Source organism: Protobothrops mucrosquamatus, unplaced genomic scaffold (genome assembly GCF_001527695.2).
Source record: "Protobothrops mucrosquamatus isolate PMUCROS unplaced genomic scaffold, P.Mucros_1.0 scaffold984, whole genome shotgun sequence".
In the NCBI taxonomy this organism is placed as follows: Eukaryota; Metazoa; Chordata; class Lepidosauria; order Squamata; family Viperidae; genus Protobothrops; species Protobothrops mucrosquamatus.
The window spans coordinates 646,906-669,607 of record NW_015387224.1 but is presented as its reverse complement, the minus strand read 5'-3'; the positions used below and the strand labels follow the sequence as shown (position 1 = coordinate 669,607).

At 35.8% G+C, this 22,702-nt stretch overlaps 1 protein-coding gene across 4 annotated transcripts in view; it reads left to right on the top strand.

Annotated features, from left to right (window-relative positions):
* The window catches only part of NT5C2 (5'-nucleotidase, cytosolic II), a 55,753-nt gene that overhangs the window by 4,124 nt on the left and 28,927 nt on the right, over positions 1-22,702 (top strand). For 3 of the 4 annotated variants that reach the window (XM_015819779.1, XM_029284825.1, XM_015819778.1), the window contains exon 2: positions 15,825-15,898. In XM_015819779.1, the coding sequence (XP_015675265.1) occupies positions 15,825-15,898 (74 nt within the window). Of the gene's footprint in view, positions 1-13,867; positions 13,906-15,824; positions 15,899-22,702 lie in introns of those variants that run through there. The other variant, XM_015819780.1, reaches the window with a different exon arrangement.

The window sequence follows — 22,702 nt, the reverse complement described above, 5'->3', positions numbered from 1 at the left end:
CCCCCCCTCCAATTGAAGGAGAGAGCGGGTCACCCTGAAGAGGGCGGCCGGGCGATTATCTGATGACGCGATGAGTGAGGCATAGTAGTTAGTCCTAGCCTTCCTCATCGCCACAAGGTAGGACCTAAGATGTATCCTTACCTGTGCTCGGTCGGATTCGGTTCGGCTGGCCCTCCAACTGCTCTCTAGGCGTCTATATATATAATTCTTTGTTAGCAATCCAAATTTTGAAATATATATATATATATCCAAATTTCTTTTTCTGACAAAGAGTTAAAGAATTAAATCGGGAGACTAAGATGGCCATTTCTAGCTTGTTCTGCTTTCATCAGTTAGCCATATCTTTTATGGGATTCGAACCTGGGCAGTTTACATACTAGGCAGGTAGCATGGTAAAAGATATTGTAAAAAGTAAAACTGCAGTATAGCAGTTAAAAATGTCAAGGTGTACTCAATCAGACCGGTCTGTCTGAAAAACTTCCTATATATATATATATATATATATATATATATTTTCTTGCTGAAACTTGCTATATGTATTTTTAAATTTTGTTTGTTTTAAGCAAAATGATCATGCAAATTTGTGCATTATCCAAGAAAAAAAAGAAAGAAAAAAGTGACTTATGACTGTTTTTCACAGTTACGACCTTTGCAGATCAAAATTCAGATGTTTGGACACTGGTTCATACTTATGATGGTCACAGTGTCCCGGGGTCATGTGATCCCCTTTTGCGACCTTCTGACAAGCAGAGTCAATAGGGAAGACAGATTCACTTAATAACTGTATTACTAACCTAACAACTGCAGTGATTCACTTAACAACTGTGACAAGGGGCAAAACTCAACAAATATGTCACTTAACATAAATTTCGGGCTCAATTGTGGTCATAAGTCAAGGGCTACCTGTATATATTAAATAACATTAATTTTCCTTTTTAGTCAAATAATTTTACTAGAGATTACAAATTGAAAAAAACTAATTAGATTACAAAAATGTAAAAACAAAAAAGTATGAAAAAGTAAAATGGAACTTCACCCTTCATCACAACATGTATTAACAATTTTGGTAACTTATTCTGAAAAGCTCTGAGCCTCAGCATTTTAGAATGCTGAAGCTAAGAGCCTTTAGCATTTTGACCCCTGGAATCCATCTCTTTTCCTAATGTCTTTCTCCTGTCTGGAGGAGAAAGACACTTGCGAAGCCAGCATTCTGAAAGTCTCTACTCAGATTTCAAATGGCGATCACGTGATTGCAGGCACCTGACAACCAATCATAAATTTGAACAGACCTAAAATGTGATCATGTGTCTAGAGCAGTGATGGCGAACCTTTTAGAGACCGAGTGCCCAAACTGCAACCCAAAACCCACTTATGCATCGTCGAGTGCCGGGTGGGTGTGGCCCATTGGCTGGGTGTGGCCAATTGGGTGGGCATGGCCCATTGGGTGGGCGTGGCTGTGGTGGTAACGACAGACTGGGTGGGACTAAAAAGTTCAATCAATCAATTCCGACTTTGCGAGATCTTTTTTTTCCCACGAGAAGTTGAAATTGACTAATTGAACCTTTTTTTTTTTTGCCTAAAGCGAAAAGGTTTTATAAAACCCAGCTGAAGGCCTAGGACTGGGGCGATAGCCTGCGTGCCCACAGAGAGGGCTCTGAGTGCCGCCTCTGGCACCCGTGCCATAGGTTCGCCACCACTGGTCTAGAGGGAGGGTGGTATGATGTTTTACCATAACCATCAGGACTACGAATGCTTGTTAAACAACTGGTTATAAGTCAAGGACTATCTGTATAAAGTTGTTTAAATGGGGCCATATATTTATCTTTCCAATGTTGCAATATCAATTGTGTGTGTGTGCGTGTGTATTAACATTATAATTGTAAGCCACTCAGAGTTACTTTGTGGTAAGATGGGGGCCAATACATTTTATAAATAAATAAATAAATAAATAATCACGGAGAATCAATTTATGTTCTCCAGTTTTCAAATTCCATGTACTAGGTATAAAATTCAAATGAATATTATCCTTGGAAAATTTTAGCTTTTGTTGCAGTCACGTTTTTATAGTCCACTACTTTCTTCCCAAATATTTTTACAAATACATTGTAAAAATAAGCGCTTTAAAGAAGCATTGCTCTTATTACATTTCCAACAAAATGCTGTTTTAGACATGCTTTTTCTATACAAAGATAATGGAGTCCAATAAAGTCTAAATATTTTTAAGCATGTTGCTATGCTTTAATGCAATTAAACACTACTAAATAAAATTGGTATACATCCTATATTTTCTTTTCCAGACTAATAAATATTTGCAGCTGAAATAGCTTTCTACAGTTATTTTCAACTGTTCTTAAAGCTGATATTCATGACATCTATATTTCAAGGAGTGCAATCTTTTTTTGTATATATTATTATTTATTGTTTTATCATAGAGAGAAAAATACAAAACAGTAAAGCAAACAAAACAAAAGCATACATTCAACCCTAACAATAACAAAAAAAAAGAAAAAATAGTGTACAAAAAAAAGAAGAAAAAGTGGTCAATTAAATTTAACATTTAACATGTAGGATCCACCCTGTCTGGGTGCTGAAAGAAAAGAAAAAGCAATAAATTATCTTCCCCTTTTACATACATACATACATACATGTATATATGTATGTGTATGTATGTGTGTGTATAATATATAACCCTTATAGGAATCTTCAGTAAGGATTATTAGAATAACTAATTATCTGTTTTAACCTTGATCAAATAAGCCAACCCTGAGTTCCTTCTCTCAGTTTTTAAGAAGCTTGATTTTTTAACCTCTTTCAGATAAGATTCTAAAGCTTGAATTCTTTTCAGCTTTTTTTGTCTCTTAAGGAACCTTCCAAAACTATAACATATCTGATTTATAGATCCAGTAATTTTTTGTCACTGTAATTTTTTTTCATTTCCCCCCCCAAATGATCTAGTTAAGATAATTAATCTATTAATTAAATTCATCAGACAGCCCAGTGTAACTCTGGTAGCTTACATAATACAATAATAAACACACTATGAAAGTACAGAAATAATCAAAAACCAAGGGAAAAAAACAATTATTAAAAAAGTAGAATAACAAAAGTAGAAAGGTCAATTGCCCATTCTAACCCAAAGCCCGGGGACAGAACAGAGCATGGGCCATGATAGAGAAGACCCATTTGGATGATCCTACCCAATGGCATTGTTTAATTGATAGAACCTGGAGACTGACTCTTCTCTGACTTTGTGAAACAACTATGGAAAAAAGTTAGTCTCTAAGATAAACAGGCCCTATGCTAGGAATAGGTTTATAGGTCATGATCAGAACTCTGAATTGCACTGGAAGCCCACTGGCAGCCAGTGCAGCTGTAAAAGCAGAGGTGTCCCATAATTGGGTGTTGTAATAGTTCAATTCTGAGGTGACTAAAGAATGAGTGAGTGTCTTAAGGACCTCCCAGTGTAGATATGGATGCAACTGCTGCATTAGATGAATTTGTGCAAAGACCTTCTTGGCCAGAGCTGCCACCAATGCTGAAAAAAATGCAGTCCCATTCAGGATTAAAGATGGAACCTCTCCAGACATGGGGGATCCAAACATTCCAAGCCACTCAGTCATGTCAGGATTGAACCTATGCCTGTTTTCCTAAATCTAGACTGATACAGTTTCCAGACATTAGAACATCACCTGGCCAGCCCAGAGTTAAGATGGATAGCTGGGTATCATCAGCATATTGATGTTACTGGACCCTAAACCAACAGATATCTCAACCACTGATCCTATATGGAAATTAAACAGGCGGAATGAAAGTGTCAAGCTCTGAGGCACCCCATTTAACAGGAATCTCTCAAATTCAATTTCTCTCCCTCTGACCCTGTTAACACTAACTGAACTGATCCACAAATAAATGAGAACCACCAGGCCATCATGTTCTCCATTCCCAATTCTTGAAGATGGTTTGATACTTGCTGGTATCAAAAATCTGCTGAGAAATCAAGTAGAGCCAGGACTGTTGGGCTACTTCCATGCCAGTTGCACAAGGGATCATGAACAAGTATGATCACTGGAATCTTGGTATTGTGCTGTGGTCTGAAACTGGACTGAAACAAAATCCATATCTTTCAGAGCCTTTTGATGCCTTTTTAGTAATTTATCCAAAAAGCAAAAGTTGTCAGACTGGATTAAAATTAGCCAGAACAATTGGGTCCAACAAAGCTTCTTGAGGAAGGGGCATACCACCACTCTCTTAAAGCAGTTACTACTGCACAGACCCAACTACATATCACCTACTGGGTGACATTCATTAGCTAGGAGGGATATAGATACAATATAGAGGTGGCTGGTACATTGGTCTAAGATCATCAGAAGACTAGAGCATGTTTCAGTCACTTTTATATTAGATTATTCACTATATGTTCAAAATACGCTTCATAGCAACCACTAAAAATCTTGTGACTGATTTCTCGTAAAAAGTGGGCTGATGAGGAACTATTTCAAGAGATAGTAAGGGTGGAGAAATAATTGCACTTTGCCACTCTTATTACCATGATGTAATCCATGTGGACTCTTACTCATGCCCATTTGCTCTTTGCCATCCTTCAAAGGCTGTATAAAAGAGGACAATATGATTAGCTACATATTCCCACAATTGTGTAAACACTAGGGGGGAAAATTCAAGGTCCTGACAAAAAAATATTCAAGGTGTACTCCCAACTGCAGTGCAACAACACAGTAACAGTAGAGCCATCAATAGCCGACACTGAACAGGAAGAACATATGGAAGAAAGAGAAGACACATAACACCAGTGCAAAGTGGCTGCAATACCTAAGAGCGAACCATAACAATCTCCAAGAATAGGAAACAGTTATCATCAAAGTAACTGGCCTAGACCATCACTCGGCCTAGACATGATCCATATGTACTGACTAAAGAAACTACAGGCAGTACATGGAATACCTAGCAGCACAGATGAACCAGTTGGTAGCAGCAGGCTCTCACCCAGACTGGTTAACACAAGGAAGGACAGTGCTGATCATGAAAGCTGTGGCTGACATTGGGACATCCTACCACTGTCTGGAAAGGACTGGACTACAAAGACAGCATTGAATCTCTGATCATATCAGCAATGATCAGGCACTAAGCTATCAAATCTATAGAAGTGGTAATCTACTGACTAAAGGTGCAGACTGTACAGAGAGGCCTCAGAGATAGTCCAATGCATAGTGGTGATGCAGGGAGGAGCCAAGTGACAGCAATGTCAGGAAGGAGTATGAGAAGCAGGACCCGAAAGATCAATTATAGAAGATATATCCAAAGTAAAATAAACAACACTGGAAAGATCATAGGAGAGAAAAAGACGCATAACATCAGTGTAAAGTGGCTATAAGATCTGAAAGCAAGCCACAGCAATCTCCCAGAACAGGGGAAGTAAAGTAAAAGCCAAAATGGTTTCAGTGGTGATAAGAGCACTCGGATTCCTTAGCTAGGAGAGTGGCTTCAACAAATCCCAGGAACAACATCAGAGTTCTCTGTCCAGAAGAACACAATGCTAAGAACAGCTAATATACTACACAACCCTCAAACTCCCAAATCTCTAGTAGAGGATCATGATTGATCCACCCATAAGGGTAAGCAGGGATTTGGGGTTTTTTAAAGAACTTTGCATGAATAAAATGCCTGATAGTAGGTTTTAGTTTCATCAAAAGTTATATAGAATCCAAAGGACCTACTTGCTTTTAGTATTTAAGTTAATTTGTTTCATCTATCCAAAAATGGTGTGTATTTTCTAAATGTCTAGAGTTGGGATGATAACTGCTAATCAAGTCATCAATTATGGATCTATGGGCCAGTAGAATAAAGCCACTGACTCAGACAGGAAGCAAGGAAATAAAAGTAAATTCTTGAACTTAGAAAAATTCTTATTTCAGGATCTCCAGAAGCCTGTTAAATATTCCTATAATAGGTTCTTTAAAAAGATGTGCTATTTAAAATAGGTTTTTAAATAAAATCAGGTTTTCTTTAGTTTTCCTCTTTATAGAAATGCATGTTCATATCACAGATCTACAGCTACTGAACTGTAGCTGATGCTACTACAGTGGTGCTTAAAAGTTTTTGAATCCTACTGACTTTTCTATATATTTGCATAAAAATGACCTAAAACTAGATAAAGAGAATCCAATTAAACAAGTGAATCCAAAACATTATACTGTTTGTTTATGTATTTAGGACAATGACCCAAACCTACATATTTGTGTATGGCAAAAATATGTGAACCTTTTCTTTCAATAAAAGATGTGCTCCCCTTGGTCAGCAATATACCAAGGCATTATAAGATGGTACTAACCCTTCATGTGATCTTGATTCTATTCCTCTGTTAATGCAGCCTAGGACTGAGTTGGCTTTTTTGGTAGCTGCCGCACACTGCTGGCTCATAGAAGTAGTTCTCACCATATGACCACAATTGAGCCCAAAATTTATGTTGCTAATCGAAACATTTGTTAAGTGAGTTTGCCCTATTTTACAAACTGGCCACAATTGTTAAGTGAATCACAGCAGTTGTTAAGGTATAACACTGTTGTTAAGTGAATCTGGCTTCCCCATTGACTTGGTCAGAAGGTTGCAAAAGGTGATCACGTGACCCCAGGACACCGCAGCTGTCATAAATATGAATCACTTGCCAAGCATCTGAATTTTGATCATACGACCATGGGGATGCCGCAATAGTTGTAAATGTGAAAAATGATCATAAGTCACTTTTTTCAGTACCATTGTAACTTTGAACAGTCACTAAACAAATGTTTTTAAGTTGAGACTGACCTGTATTTAAGTGATTATCCACTAGGACTCATATAGTTTTCCAAATATGTAGTTTTGGAACATTTTTTTCAAATAAATGAATAAGTATAACGTTTTTGACTCATTGTTTAATTTGGTACTCTTTATCTAGTTTTAGGATGTGTGGAGAACAGATCACATTTTAGGTCATATTTATGCAGAATTACTGTAAAATTCAACAGGATTCATGAACTGTTAAGCACCACTGTGACCTTTCTACTTTAGTGATGGGGATTTTGTAATTTTTTTTGATACCTACAGATTCCTATTCCCCACCCTCCAAAAGAGCAGGAAACTGCTGAAAGTGGCAATGCAATTTCTTGATAGATCTGAGAAAGAAAAAAATACTGACATGTAAGGCATTATTTTTTTAGACTGACTGAAATTAAAAAAATAAACCCTTTAGAAATCCCAATTCCGTTTGTTTAAATAATATTGTTCTATCACTACTTTTATTCTCTGTCTTACATGACTATTAACACTTTTAGATATAATCCGTAGGACCAAAAATTGCCTTCTCCTCTACATCTAATGGCTGCGAAGAAGCTAAAGGGTGGGGAATGGTTGTCAGGAATGTTGTGAGTGATTTTTGAGGATTGTGTTCTTTAAATTTGCCCCAGTTACAATAAATTCTGATGGTCGCTTTAAAAATAATGTATATTTTTGCCAGAATATATTTTGGAATAATCTCTGTAGAATTTAGAGAATTGTATGTTTATGCCTTTAGTTATTTCACCAGAATAACTAAAAGTTGGATTGAATCTGTTGACAAATCTGTTGTATTACATCACCCTGGGTAGATGTTGCGCATACCTTTTTTACAGCTGTCATCTATGAGACTGGCTCAACCTGTATAGTGAATAGTGATTCAGTACCCGATAGATTATCATAGATATTAAATTGTACATAATGTTTTTATTTTGCTTTATGTTTTGTTGTAAATAAAATTCAATAAGATTTTTAAAAAACCCTGAGATGCTTATTGAATCTTAGGTATATTAATTAGGAAAATCTGTATTGTAAAGAACACATTAGAATAGATAGTACTGACTGTAAATTCAAGAAAGATAAAATATGGGGACCCATAGAAAATGGGTTGCAACCTCTGCTCTTATTTTATGTATAATATCTATGATGTACAAAATCCTCCTTTCTCCTTCCCTTCCACTTCATCCCAAATAATAGCTAGCTTTAGACTCATAGCTGGTGTCAACTGTAAGTCTTATTATATCTTACTGCCTATTTGTGGAAATGCTTATTGTGTAAACAAAAATAGAAATTGACTATACAGCCACTGACTTACTGAAATATTTGGAAATAAGATGCTACTCTTTTATAAGCCATTACCAACAGCATGAATTTGGGTGGAAATGAAACTGTCATTTTAGTAGAAGGAAGTTCTTCGTTACACAGAAGTCTAATGCTATCTCCTTTGCTCATTGTTGATGTATCTGGGTTGGGAGTAACTGTGAGGCTGGTCCCTCCGTAGGAGTACAATCACGCAGTATGATTGTAGTTGGACAGGAAGGAGGTTCAGTATGAGACACCAAATTGTTGTGATGTCTATTTTTTAACTCTGAGGGAATACTTCTCATCATCCTTTGGATTATTGCATACTGTTCTTTGGCGTCTAACAGCTGTTACAAGTAAAGGTTAAACAATGGAAAAAGTTGGCTTCCCATTCTCTCTTGTTACTGGCAATTGCCAAGAAGCAGAATCCAGGTATTTGTATTATCTTATTTTATGTGTGTATAATTAATTGGCTGTAAGCTTCCAAGATAAAAGGGTAAAATTAGTTATTTTGGTGCACACATTTTTACAAATAACTCCTTTTAAATATATCTGATGTGAAAAAGGGCTTTACTTGCTCTACTTTCAAAGACAGCTTTGTGTAAGGTTGGCATAAAAATATGGAAGTTAGGCCTCTATTTCTGTATTCTGATATGGCACTGGTCTTACTTTGGCTTCACTTTAGACATCTTTCTATATTTATATCACAGACTTCACTGAACCAACGTGAGACTAGAGGGGTAAAAAAAATAGGCACAAATGTGTACTGTGGCTTCACCAGATATTTGCTTTGCATTCAAAATGTGGAAATAGAGATAGATGAAACTAATGTTTAAACAGAATAGTTTGAGGTCATTTAGACATCAGTTCTAGTTAAAAAGAATACTTTTTCTAAATTTTGCAGATGAAAGTTCCTATCATCTTTTAAAAAATTAATATAGAGCAATAGTAGCCTAAAAATTTCAATTATCGTTCAAGAATAGTTTGTGTATGTTCAGTATTGTTGTATACATGTCCCATACATTAAAAACTGGACACTTAATTTTTATAACTGTTTACCAAAGAGTAACAGATGAACATAGAAAGTACTTTTTTTTTTTTAAAGCAGGAGCTGATGCTGTTCTTTTGATTTTGGTAAGCAATTTATTTACGCCTTTTAATTCCACTAATGAAGTGTCCAATAGAAAAATTATACTTATTGCTTTCTTATTAGTTGCATGCTTCACGATAAATGAAATTAAACATATAAAATAAAGAATGTAAGGCTAAGAATATACAAGAATACTAGCTGTACCTGGCCATGCGTTGCTGTGGCTCAGTCTGGTAAAAGTGTGTGTTGCTTTTACGTTCAACAGATGGTGCTGTTTTTCAAAAAAGCATGTTTTTACCTGTCACAGGTGTGACATCTATATAATATAGGTATATAAAAACACGCATGTATTCGAATGCAACGTTGTGTCAAAATTTCAAAGCAATCGGTGAAGACCTTTCAGAGATTTAAGATTTTGAACAAACGAACATTTACATTTTTATTTGTATAGATATAAGAATATAGGGGATACCTTGCTCAACAGTAGTAACTGTGAGAGGCATCTTGGAGTCCTAGTGGACAATCTCTTAAATATGAGCCAGCAGTGTGCTGCAGCTGTCAAAAAAGCCAACACAGTGCTGGGCTGCATTAACAGAGGGATAGAATCAAGATCACATGAAGTATTAATACCACTTTACAATGCTTTGGTAAGCCCACATTTGGAATACTGCATCCAGTTTTGGTCACCACGATGTAGAAAAGATGAGACTCTAGAAAGAGTACAGAGAAAAGCAACAAAGATGATTAGGGGACTGGAGGCTAAAACATATAAGGAACAGTTGCTGGAATTGGGTATGTCTAGTTTAACGAAGAGAAGGACGAGGGGGGACATGATAGCAGTGTTCCAATATCTCAGGGGCTGCCACAAAGAAGAGGGAGTCAAGCTATTCTTCAAAGCGTCTGAGGGCAGGACAAGAAGCAACGGATGGAAACTAACCAAAGAGAGAAGCAACCTAGAACTAAGGAGAAACTTCCTGACAGTTAGAACAATTAACCAGTGGAACAACCTGCCTCCAGAAGCAGTGATTGCTCCAACACTGGAAGCTTTTAAGAAGCCATTTGTCCGAAATGGTGTAGGGTTCCTGCCTGAGCAGGAAATGCCGCTTCATGACCTCCAAGGTCCCTTCCAACTTTATTATTATTATTATTATTATTATTATTATTATTATTATTATTATTATTATTATTATTATTATTATTATTATTATTATTATTATTATTATTATTATTATACCTGAACTTTGGAGCAGTTTCTTTTATTTAATTTCTTGGGCTGAATTAAAGAAAAATACCAGTTTTCTTTTACAGTAGTAGAAGAAAATGGAAATTTATCTCATATGTAAACATGGTAATATACAATTGTGCAATCATTAATTTTTCTATATAATCATATGTATGAGAATAATACTCTTGCATCTGCATATATTGAGGGGTTATTTTTCTGATATTCTAGTTCTTTTGATAATCCCTAAAGATTTTGTAAGATACAAAATCAGATTCTTTTGATGTAACTTGAAAATGAAGGAGTTACCATGTCAGAATGTTGCTGCTACAGTTAATAAAATAATTAGGTTCTTATGTGCAGAGAGCATGGTTGTGATGTGATTCTTGAAAGAAAATTATATCATAGAAGTTTTTGATTTTGCTTGAGGAGTTTATATCCGTAATTTTCATAAGTTAGCAATCCTTCTAATGAAGAGTTCCAATTAAATATACAAGTTTTTATTTCATTTTATTTAGTAGATTTAGGTAGCTGCCCATCTCAGATACACAATTCTAGGGTGGTAACAATATTAAAAATGATAAAAACGTATACACATAGCAGCCATTAAAAAAATATAAAAGCAAAGATCATCCACCTCATTCAGCATCACCAACTTTTGAGTTTGCCTAGGGAATGGGTGGGATCAACCTATGAGCTTTTATAAAGGTTCTATGGCAGTGGTTCTCAACCTTTTTAATGCCGCGACCCCAACCGGTCGTAAGTCAAGGACTAAACCGGTCGTAAGTCGAGGACTAAACTGGTCGTAAGTCGAGGACTACCCAACCGGTCGTAAGTCGAGGACTTTCTCTACCCGGGAGCGCCGCGCATACGTGGTTCCGCCCCCTGCGCCGGCCAAGGCGTAGCTGGCAAGCGGCAGAGACGGAGCAGGCCAACCACCAGCTGGCCCAGCCCAAGAGAGGTAAGGCACCCGCCGGAAAAGGGGGAAAAAATGGCGGACGAAAAAAATAGCGGACAAAAAAATGGCGGACAAAAAAAATGGCGGACAGCCTTGCTTGGCGACCCCCGTGAAATGGTAGATCGACCCCAAATAGGGTCCCGACCCACAGGTTGAGAATCACTGTTCTATGGAGTTCTTTTATGACTTTGGCTCTCTTGAATACTTTTTTGCAGAATTCAGAATTGTGTGTGTGTGTGTTACAATTTTCTTTTTTTATATACTTTTGTCATTTCTCATTTTGATGACACCTGTACAGTACAGTCCTGGATGCTAAAATTTAATACAAAGTGAACTGATATTACCAGAAAAAGATTAGGTATATTTTTATACGCCCTTATAAATGCCCACATATGTATATTGTACCATTGATTGTTTGATTAAATTTCTAGGCTGCCCATCTCTTCACCAAGTGACTCTGCACCATTACTGGAATTCCCTTACAATTATTATTCTTCATTATTTAGTAATTAATAGAAATAGCATAGAAAAGTAAGCATTTCCATCAGAATCAAATATTACTTTTATTATCCAACTCAGTTGGCATTATCTAATTTGTGGGTTGGAGGATAAATAATTGGTAAATTGTATTGTTTCCATGAGACAATATATATGAATACCCTTCCAGTCATAGCCCTGAATTAAACACTATTGTAATCTAAGTGTCCTGACTTCTAAGGATCAAAGCTATTTATCAAAGAAAATGTTTATCTAGACCTGAATCTTAGAGGATACAATGCAGGTTGGGCAATATTGAGCAATGCCTTCAATCCATTTGTGGGAGAGATTGAAACAGGAACTGGTTTCAAGGAATATTTATCTCTTATATCCCTAATACAAGCTTCATTCACTCATTCTAAATGACATTGCCTCTAATCCTTAAAAGCTATTTTTTTCTAATTTTCTCTTACTTTCAAATCCTGTCATACTCAACATTTTGTGGAAGGACAAAGAGTAGGTTCAGTTTGCTATAGAATCTGCTTGCGTTAAAAAAAGTGCATATAAATATTTTCCTATATTCCAAGTAGTCTCCTTTGTATATAAAAACCAGCATAACTGTTCAGTACTTATCTGCTGCCATGCCACAAAATTGTTTAGTATTCAGAGACACCAACATTTCTATCTGGCATGGAGCAGGATTATATTCTCTGAGTCTGGAGAACTTGAGTAGAAAAAAGGCAAAATATGTAGGGACATTTTTAAACATGTCTTTTTCCTTTCTTTCTGTGTGTATATATTTGTGTGTGCGCGCATGTGTGTGCACGCGCAGGCACACATGTGCCTTCAAGTCAGTTTTGATTCCTAAGGACTGCAAACATTTTCTTTGCAACCTTTTCAGAAGGATTGCTGGCTTCCTAGGGTTGAGAGAAAGTGCCTGGGCCCAAATCACTCAGTCGGCTTTATATCTAAGCCAGGATTAGAATTCATAGTCTACCAATTTGTAGCCTGATGTCTTAACTATCACCACAAACTGGTTCTTCCTTGCTGTCCTATATAGTGTTTAAAAAATACTCATTTTGAGGTTAACTGTATGAAGGAAGAAGTTTCTGTAAAATTAGAAGGAACTATATTATTTTTTCCATATTGGAACAAACCCTTATAGTACAGAGAGAACCATTCTTTAATTGTGGTGCTGTGCTTATCACCCCTGATTCTGTTCTGTCCAAACAGACTGTTAACTGGTTATGCACTTGAACATGCAATTTCTTCAATCTCTCCTTTTTTTCAGATGAGATTCCTAAACTGTCAGAAAGAACTTGAATTCTGTGGACTGTTTTGTGGTTAATTTCATTTTAATTTACAAACTAATATCTATGTTTATATCTGGAGAATCCTCAGAGGGTACAAAAAAGCCCCACTGCCTTTTTGTGATGATCCTGTTGCCAGAGATCAAACCATGCATGAGAAAGATGAATCATATCTTGTTTACCCAAAACCATGAGATATTTAGCAATGCTGCCTTTCTGTTGATATCCCAAGGGCTCATAGGGTACATCATAAATTTGCAATATTGCTTCTGTTTATAGTGCCTTTCGTATATTCTGATGGTAGCTGTTGTGTAACTTTTGTCATGTTTAACTGTCTCTCCCCTCCCTCCTATCTCATTCCACCGTTGTACTTTCTATGCTTCACTGCCAAAACAGGCAGCTTGCCAGGAAATTGTGACTCTTAAGAGCTGCATTGAAAGTAAGGGTAAAACATATAGCCAGAGAGATTCTATTCCAAACGGAGATGTATTGAACAGTGATATCCTGTAACTTATTAAATTAGCTGCAGATCTGGGTTCTCTAGCACTGTCTAAACAAATACGTGGCATCTCCCAGTTTGTTTCACGCATAGTGCTATGCTGAAATCAAGCCAGAAAAAAGCAAAATTGCTTATATATGGGGGAACGGAGTCTTTTAAAAAATAGGTAACGTGAATTTGACAGCTACAAATTTTACAAGAACCTCCAAATAAGATGATGAGGTAAGTTTTTTAGTACAGAAATATGATAGTTTGACGTTAAATGTTAATGGTGGAATGGAATTCAAATGTGCGTATTTGTAAATTGTCTTGTGTTAAGACTAGCTGTTTAGATAGTACTTGAATTTTGGAAGGGAAATCTCTGAGGTTCTAAGCAGTTAATAATGCATCTTCGGATGTATTTGTTCATTTTTTAATATTTAACATACCTCATAAGCCTGTACAAGTGAAATGTTACTTTAATCTTTTTTATCCTATAAATCTAAAAAGAAAATCCAAGTAGTACTTGAAGATACAAAAAGCCTATTAGTGTGTTTGTAATTGACTACTGTATTTATTTCATTAATGCAGAAAGCATTATTCCACAAGTTTGGATTGACTGATTTCTCTGAATTTTTTCAAAAATGTAATTTTGTTAACCTTGTCTTATGGTAGAATGTAAATTACATATTTTCAGTACTTTATTTAATAGGCAAAAATTCAATTACTTTTCAAGCATATTTCCCAAACAAGTAATTTCCTTTCTTCACGGGTATATTTAATAGTAGGGCAATTTAAAAAATAATAATGCAAGGTCTTCAAGGGATTTTCCTTTAATTTTCGGAAGGCACCAGAAATAACTGAACTGTACTGCGGTACTGAAACAGCTGATTGTTCAAGTTAGTGCATGATCAAGTTTGTGATGTAATAAATAGTGCACTTGTATGCTACTTATAGGATGAAATGTTAAAGGAGAAAAGGGAAATTTATGGAGATTCTCAATCATTCAGGTCATGGTTGTCCCAAAGGTTCTTTTCAAAAGGCAACTGGACTTGGTTGTTTCCTTGAAAACATTTTGCTTCTCATCCAAGAAGCTTCTTCAGAACTGAATTGTATAGTATAAAAAGAATTGTATGTTTTTGAATATAAAGTTGTTAGCGCAGGGGTTAATTTAAATTAATGTACACCATACATTTTTATGCATTTATAAGGTGGCTCAGTGGATAGGATGCTGAGTCTTAGACTGTTAAAGGTCCATAGCTCGGCAGTATGAGACCCGAGTACCGCAAGACTGAAGGAGTTCCCATCACTTGTCCCAGCTCCTGCCAACCAAGCAGTTCGAAAGCATGGCAAGTAGATGAATGGGTACTACATATAAGCATACAGGAAGGTAACAGCATTCATGTTTCGCCATATACTTTGCGCTGCAGGGTGATGTCATGCTGGCCAAATGACCACCAAAATATCTTTGGACAACGTTTACTTTTTGGCTTAAGAAACGGAGATGAGCACTGCCCCCTAAAGTGGGGTAAAACTTGCAGGGACAACTTAACCGTTACCTTTTCTGCATTTATATATTGGTGGAATTAGAGTGTAATTTATATAGCATTTTTAAATCATAGATTATTTAATGATACAATGAGATAGGCTTGATTTTGAGAATAATTTTAATATTTAAAAAATTATATAATTAGTAGGCAAACAATCCACAGCCAGTATGCCACCTTCTTGGTATATTGTTTTTATTTTCTTTGAGTTAAAAAAATGAACATTATTTCATCCTTTTTTCTTTATTATTGATTGGTATCTGCAATTCGTGTTAATTCTGTTCGCCTATATGAAATGAAAAATCCGCTCTCTTAAGAATCTTTTAAATACAACTGCCACTGATAGCATCCAGCAATGTTATTGCATTTAGAAGATTAACAGCCCAGTTCTGAACAGTATAAGGTTATTCCCAGATGAGTCTACTGAGTCGAGTGGCATTTGCTCCAAAGTGAATGTGCTCAGGATCACTGTAAATGCGTCTCAGTCATTTCGTCCCTTGGCATGTTCCCTTAATAACTCTTGGATAGTTTGAAGCATATGTGATCCTCATGCTATTTACTCAGATTTCATATCAACAATACTTACTATTGGTTTTCTTACCTTTTTTTTGGCAGGGTTTTTGTGAATAGAAGTCTAGCCATGGAAAAAATAAAGTGCTTTGGATTTGATATGGATTATACTTTAGCTGGTATGTATACAAATCTATGTTTCATAAATGAGCTTATTGCTAACAAAAATAAGAATGCCTTACTATATTTTGGAATAGTAAGTGCTTATTTAAGGAGCTATTTAAATTTTGTTTAAGCAGTTTATAGAGAGAACTAAAGAACAGATAGCAGTTGACTACATTCTTATCATTTTGTATAAATCCTGTCCATTTTGTTGAATAAACATTCTAATAAATGAACATATTATATCATAATATAGAAGCAGGGGTTTTAGATTAGGAGTTTGACAGGTCTCTTCTGAGAGTGTCTTTTACAGTCAATCATTCCAAATCATGTTAAGTGTCAACATGATGGTAAGCAATGATGAGAGCCCTGTTTTTGCTACCACTGCAGTTGAACACTGTATTATTGCCCAATATCTCTTTTTATGTATTTGGGTGTGCAGTATGTTGAATATTACATTTTGGAGACAGAATGTTCCAAGGAATTCTGAAACATTCCATTCTTCCTCCAGTCAGTGCTGGTTCAGCTGCTCTGGAAATAGTCCTGCAATTGTCTGGAAGTGAAATGTGTTTTCAAGATGTTTCTGGCTTCTAGTATCTTGCTGTTTAAGAAGATGGTAAAAATACATCTGTCTTTCCAAGCTTTAAATAATTATTGCAATCAATTGTTTTACTTTTTTTTTTGCCTTGATTTTAATTGGATTAATTTTTCCCTAGATATATAAATTGATAGAAGTAGCTTGTGATCTGAAAGAAAAATTGAATATTTTGCATATCCCTAATATGTTGCAGCAATCTTGTGAATAAGCAGTTTATATTTTTAGTTTCTCAATATCTTCTGTTGTAACCATACTGCAGGTATTCTTGTGGTATTCGTATCACAGGTATATGTCAATCAAATAGGGAATATCAGACAAAAGATTGAGTCAAGGAAAGATTTCATTCAAATTGTATTTACAAAAATCACTGGATTACTGGAAGAAATGGTGTGAGCAACTGACTGCTATTCTAAAAGGTTAATTGAAATCAGTGTACTAATTTCTTCAAAATTTAGAAAACTGTGTCCCCTACATAATTGTCATATATCCTGTAAACTTTATCTAGATATATTAACACCTTCCTATTTCTGTCATTTTTTTGATTCTAGAAAGATAACATCTGTTGCCACTTACATTGTGCACATAAGGTGAATAAATGAGATATAAATACACAACATTAACATATTCTTTTCTCCATTTTGAACCATTTAGTTGCTTTATATTGCATTCCAATGGAGAGTTCCTGGTAATAGTAATTTTCAATAGGTAAATGAGGTTTCTGATATAACAGGTTTTTAAGGAATATCCATAGTATGTTTCAGACTATCCTATCAATAGCCATTGTATAATCAGTAAAAGAAAAATATATATGTTTTGGAAAAACCCGCTTTTTTTCCATGTTTCCATTAGCTATTAATCAAATGATCTTGGGTGCCATCACTTCTTCTGAATCTATTTGTACCCCTGGAAATTCTTATTCCATGTGTTATTAAAATTAGTGTTGCAAAATATTGGGCATTATCTTAGAACATTCCTTAACATTACCTTTTTGTGGTACTCAAATATAATGGATATTTTTCACTCCCTTGGTCACAGTTGTTTTTTATACTTGTTTACAAAACTCTTTTCTGCATTTTGTTATCAGATTTTAGAGTTCTGCTGATATTTCGCCAATTCTTGCAGCATTTGGTTAGCAATATTTTATAGAGCCAATTTAACTTCACTTTCTAGAATATCCAGTTGTAGTTCAGTGATTAAATATATTGGCTAACTATCAAACATTTTATTTGCATGGCTAGTTTTCAGCATTTCTGAAAAAGATAATTGCAAACACATAAGATATTGGTGTTGGGTCATTTTTAGTTGCAGTAGCTCATTATATATGATCAAGTATAAATAAGCAGGAGATGGATGAAAAGTACACACATACTTTCAGAGAATGTGATTAAGTGCGAATTTATAATGTAGAACTTTTCTGTATGCTTTTGGCTTCTGGCACACACAGAATACATAGCAAAATTAATGGAATTTTGGAGATTTTCCAGTACTTGACATACTTTTGACTGAAATCTTGAATCCTGAAATCACTTTACCATTGGGTCTCATCTATAGCTCTTTGTGTTAAGGTCATTCTCCCTTTGCCTGGCCATCCCTCTAGTCCATTTTGTATTGTTCAAGAATATCCAAAGCCCAGTAAAGCTATTCAGGATGTTCAAGTTAACTATAAGAGGAGAGGTAGCAGCTGTAAAGACCAGGAGTTTGTTTGTTTCTTTAATTAAGCTTAGATCATGAGATCATTGTTGAAAATATTGGCTAGCAAAAGAACACGGGCTAAGAAACAAAGTAGTACGAATACTATAAAGTCATTTTGCATCTGACAGAAAAATAACATTGAGCAACCTACGAGCTAAATCTGGAGAATTAGTAACCAGTTAATTGAGATTACAACATTGCTGCTTGGAAAGAGGAAAGATATATCTCTTATCTACTCTCTTAATTATGATTTTTTATGAGAATAATACAATTACTGATTGTTGTATGTGTTGCTGATTTTTTTAAATATGTAACTTTTGGAGTAGAACATGAGGAAATATTTAAATCGATGTGTATTAAACCAAAACATGTGGCATATGATAGAAGTAACAGGAATGTACAGTATTGTTCTTTTGTTGGGATATACTGTTATAGTACTGGCCATCTGTTAGAAGGATAGAGTTACAATAGATGTTCTTATTGCAAATAAAATAAGTCAAAAACAAATGAAATGAAGGAATTTTTAAAATTTGGAGTCAGTTGGGAGAGAAACCCAATCCTAAATATAGCAGTGCCAGGAAAAGAGCAGAATGTGTCAAATTTATCAGATAAAATATTTAATCTTTGTCATGGTTATCTGTTAGCAATAGTCTTCCAGGAGACCTCCTGCTAACTTTTTCAATATTACACTAAAGGAAAAAGAATTATGCTGTGGAAAACAGTTAGTTCTTTTTGCCAGATTTTGGTAGTGTGATCTTGAAGTATTGAGTGATTACAAAGGAATGTTAGGGGCCACATGCAGTTCATCATCAGTTAAGGATTGTTGCTATTAAACTTAAAAGCAGAGTCTGGCAAAAGCAGAAACTAGACTGAACATGGTTGCCAAATTTTGTTTCCACAGAAATATTATTTCACATTTGTGTGATTAATTCTGATACTGAAGTTTCTCTTTGCTGCAGCTAAAAGGAAATAGGGATCTGCTTTTGAGAGGGGAAGGGTGTGTGTATTATGTGCTTGTTTTCACAGTTGGCTTCTAATCTTTATAGCAAGGTTAAACAAGAGTCATCATTCCCTCTGCAGTAGCCAAAATAGCAAGAAGCATCTTTTGTTCTGGAATTAAATGTTCTAAGTTTATGTGTGTTCTTCTTGCATATATAGCCACACAAGCAGCATATTTGAGTTTTATCAGTGGGAATGCTTTTATGTTTAGAAATATGGAAACAACTCACTTATAAAGTACATCTTAGATGAATTTTAGTAATTTGCAACATGCAGTTCATCACACGTTTACTTAGAAATGATGCACAAACACTACACTAGTCTAGTGAATTAGGCTTGGCTTATATTTCGTAATGTATCAGGTGATTCTTGCAAAGGTAAATATCACAAAAGCTATTACTTCATCTTCCTATTTCTCCTGTCTGTCAGCGTTTCTCAATATACTTCTGCATTTATAAGAAGTTTAAAGAGGTAAGCTCCTTTTTTAGTCATGTTTGACATTATTGTCCTTATGGCCACCACTCTAAGGAGTGGATATTCTAAGTCCCTATGACCACATGCAACCCCTAAATTCCTACATCCCTTTCCAATCATATTGCTAAAAATCAGCAGCATATTTTCCTCAATTCTGAGAAAAAACATAAAAACTATTGTGAAAGCCACCAGATCTTACAATTTTAAAATAAAAATTTCCCAAACTTTCCATGGGACTTGCAATTCTTTTCCTTTCCAGAAGTGTTAAATGTAGTCATCAATCACCAATCATCAGCTCCTGATCTTCATAATTTTTTATTCTCAATATTCTTTATTTATGTAGCGTATGGCATATCATACATGGATTAGCAATGTTAATATTTCACCTAGATTAGTAAAACACAGTAAAATATAAATGTTAAAAATATCTATATTCAAATACCAATGTCTAGGCCATCTCACCATTGAAGAACAACACTGTTTATATTTAAAAAAATCAAATACTGGACTAATATATGCTCTCAGCTTACAGTTGGTCACAATGTGATCTACAGTTTGACGTGGGACCCCGCAGTCACACTGGAGGATACTGTGCCCCATTTATACAGAGAGTCCTGGCAGATGCCGTGTGAGATGTGAATCCTATTCAGAATTGTCCATTGCTGACATGGTATTTCAAAGCCTGGCCCCTTCTTTGTAGGGTCATTTATATGTCTTCCTATGTCAGGGTGTTCAGTGACCCATTTGGCTCTCCCCTGGGCAACGATATTAAAATTGTTGGGCAGATGTTGTGCAAGTGCCTGTGGAGGCTCCTTGGATTTGATTCTTCCGGCTGATAAATGAGGAAGTCAGCATGCACTGGTAGGAATGAGTAGTTCATAATTTTTCTGTATTCTTATTTTATTCTGCTTGATACCCCCCATAGGTTTTTGCAATTGATTAACATTTATTAACATGCCATTATACTTAAAACTGTAGAGATGAGAGTGGATTTTAGGAGGAGACCTTTTATTTTACCACCTCTTACCATATTCGCCAGTGTAGTATCAACAGTAGAGTCCTTCAAATTTTGGGGTTCTATAATCTCCTAGAACTTGAAATGGACACCTAACATTGGAACCATCATTAAAAAGGTACGACAAAGAATGGTCTTCCTGCATCAACTCATGAATTTCAGACTGCCCCAGAAGCTGTTGATACAGTTTTACAGAGGAATTATTGAGTCTGTCATTTGTACTTCTATAACTGTCTGGTTTGATACAGCAACCAAACAGGACAGGTACTGACTCCAATGGATAGTTAAGACTGCAGAAAGAATAATTGCAACCAGCCTGCCTTCCCTAGTGCAGGTCAGAAGGAGGGTTGAGAAGATACCTGCAGACCCCTCACATCCTGGACACAAACTGTTTCAGCTTTTTCCCCTCAGGAGGCTGCTATAAGGTATTGCATGCGAAGACAACTAGACACAGGGACAGTTTTTCCCCCCTCAGGCCATCACTCTGCTGAACACCTAATTCTCACAGTGCTGTCTAGTGTCTATGTGTCTTTACCCAAGTAACATGACTGTAGCATTATTATCCTTCTTATTTTCCTCTCCTATTGGGATGATGATGATGATGATGATTTTCATTATTCTGCTGCTTTGCATGTACACTGAGAGCTTCTGCACTGGAGACAAATTCCTTATGTGTTTAATCATACTTGGCCAAATAAGGTATTCTATTATGTTCTGTTCTATTTCAACATTTATTGCAGCATATGTCTCATCAAATAGGTGTATTATTTTCTTTCGGAATCCTGACATGAGTATAATATACGCACTGCTATTCTCTTTCCTTCCAACGTGCACTAAACTGGCTTTTGTGGTACAGGAAATGGGGAAAAGTTAACTATTTTAATCAAACCAGGTCATATAGAGCAAACAGTGACCTCAAGTTGATAAGTTAATGTTTTATTATACATTCTATATTGCTGCTGAAGTAACACTATGTAATTGGATCAGAGGTTTAATTTTTTTTTTAAATCTTCATAGGAGCAAATTCATACAAACACACTACCCCTTTTGTGCTAAAGCCTCCTGCAATTTTTCTGTGTCTGAATCTAAGAGCGTTTTGTCATTTGAATATGGGATCTTGCCTATAGATCAGCAAATATAAATTATGTCTCACTGGCTGGTTTTTGTTTGTCCTCAAGCCAGTAGCTCAGGCAAGCATATTGGTGTTAATACATCACCACTGCTGCATTTTTTTAAAGTCAGTTTGATTCTTTCTTTTTGACAGGAGAGTCCAGTGTAACTCCTTCAAGACTGGAGTGACACTCTGCATCTGCCTCTGCCTCATGTGAGTTAAAATCTTTGGCAGCCGTATATCGGGCTAGGTGGAGCGCTGCAGATTTCCCTCGCCCCCCACCCACCCACCCACAAAAGCTATTAACGTGGCTACTGTGCCTGTCTTAACAAGTAACCCTAGCATGCATGAAAGTCCTGTATATATTTTAATATATAGCTTTCTGTGCTTTGGGATTCTTTTATGATTTTCATATTTCATAAGGAAACTGCATTCTTTAAATGGTTAAAATAGTTTTGAACACAGTACATTTCATTGGATATTGCATTTGATAGTTATCGGATTTGAAGATGCTGTTAGCTGGATTGTGTTCTCAGCTTTGCTCCATTTCCCAAATCACCCCTCGCTAATCTGAAATTAAATTTGTTGCCTTGACAGATTATTTCAGTATATCTCTTGATAGACTTGTGGACTTACTGCACAATTGATTAGGCATAGCAGCATCTACTTCTTTTCACTATGCCAGGTGTGATTTCCTCATCAGTGTTTTCTGCAGTTTTCCTAGTAAGATTTCAGACATGGTTTCTATTGCCTACTTGCTGCGGCCGAGAGGAGTGACTGGTCCAAGGTGGCATAGACAGGCAGGCAGGATTTCTATGCAGACAGATAATAAATTAATTACTGTGTATTTCAGAGGTAGGTTGCCAGAACTAGAAGCAGAGAATATTGCTCTCTTCTGCCTTCTAACTTTTGTGGATTTTTTTTAAAATACA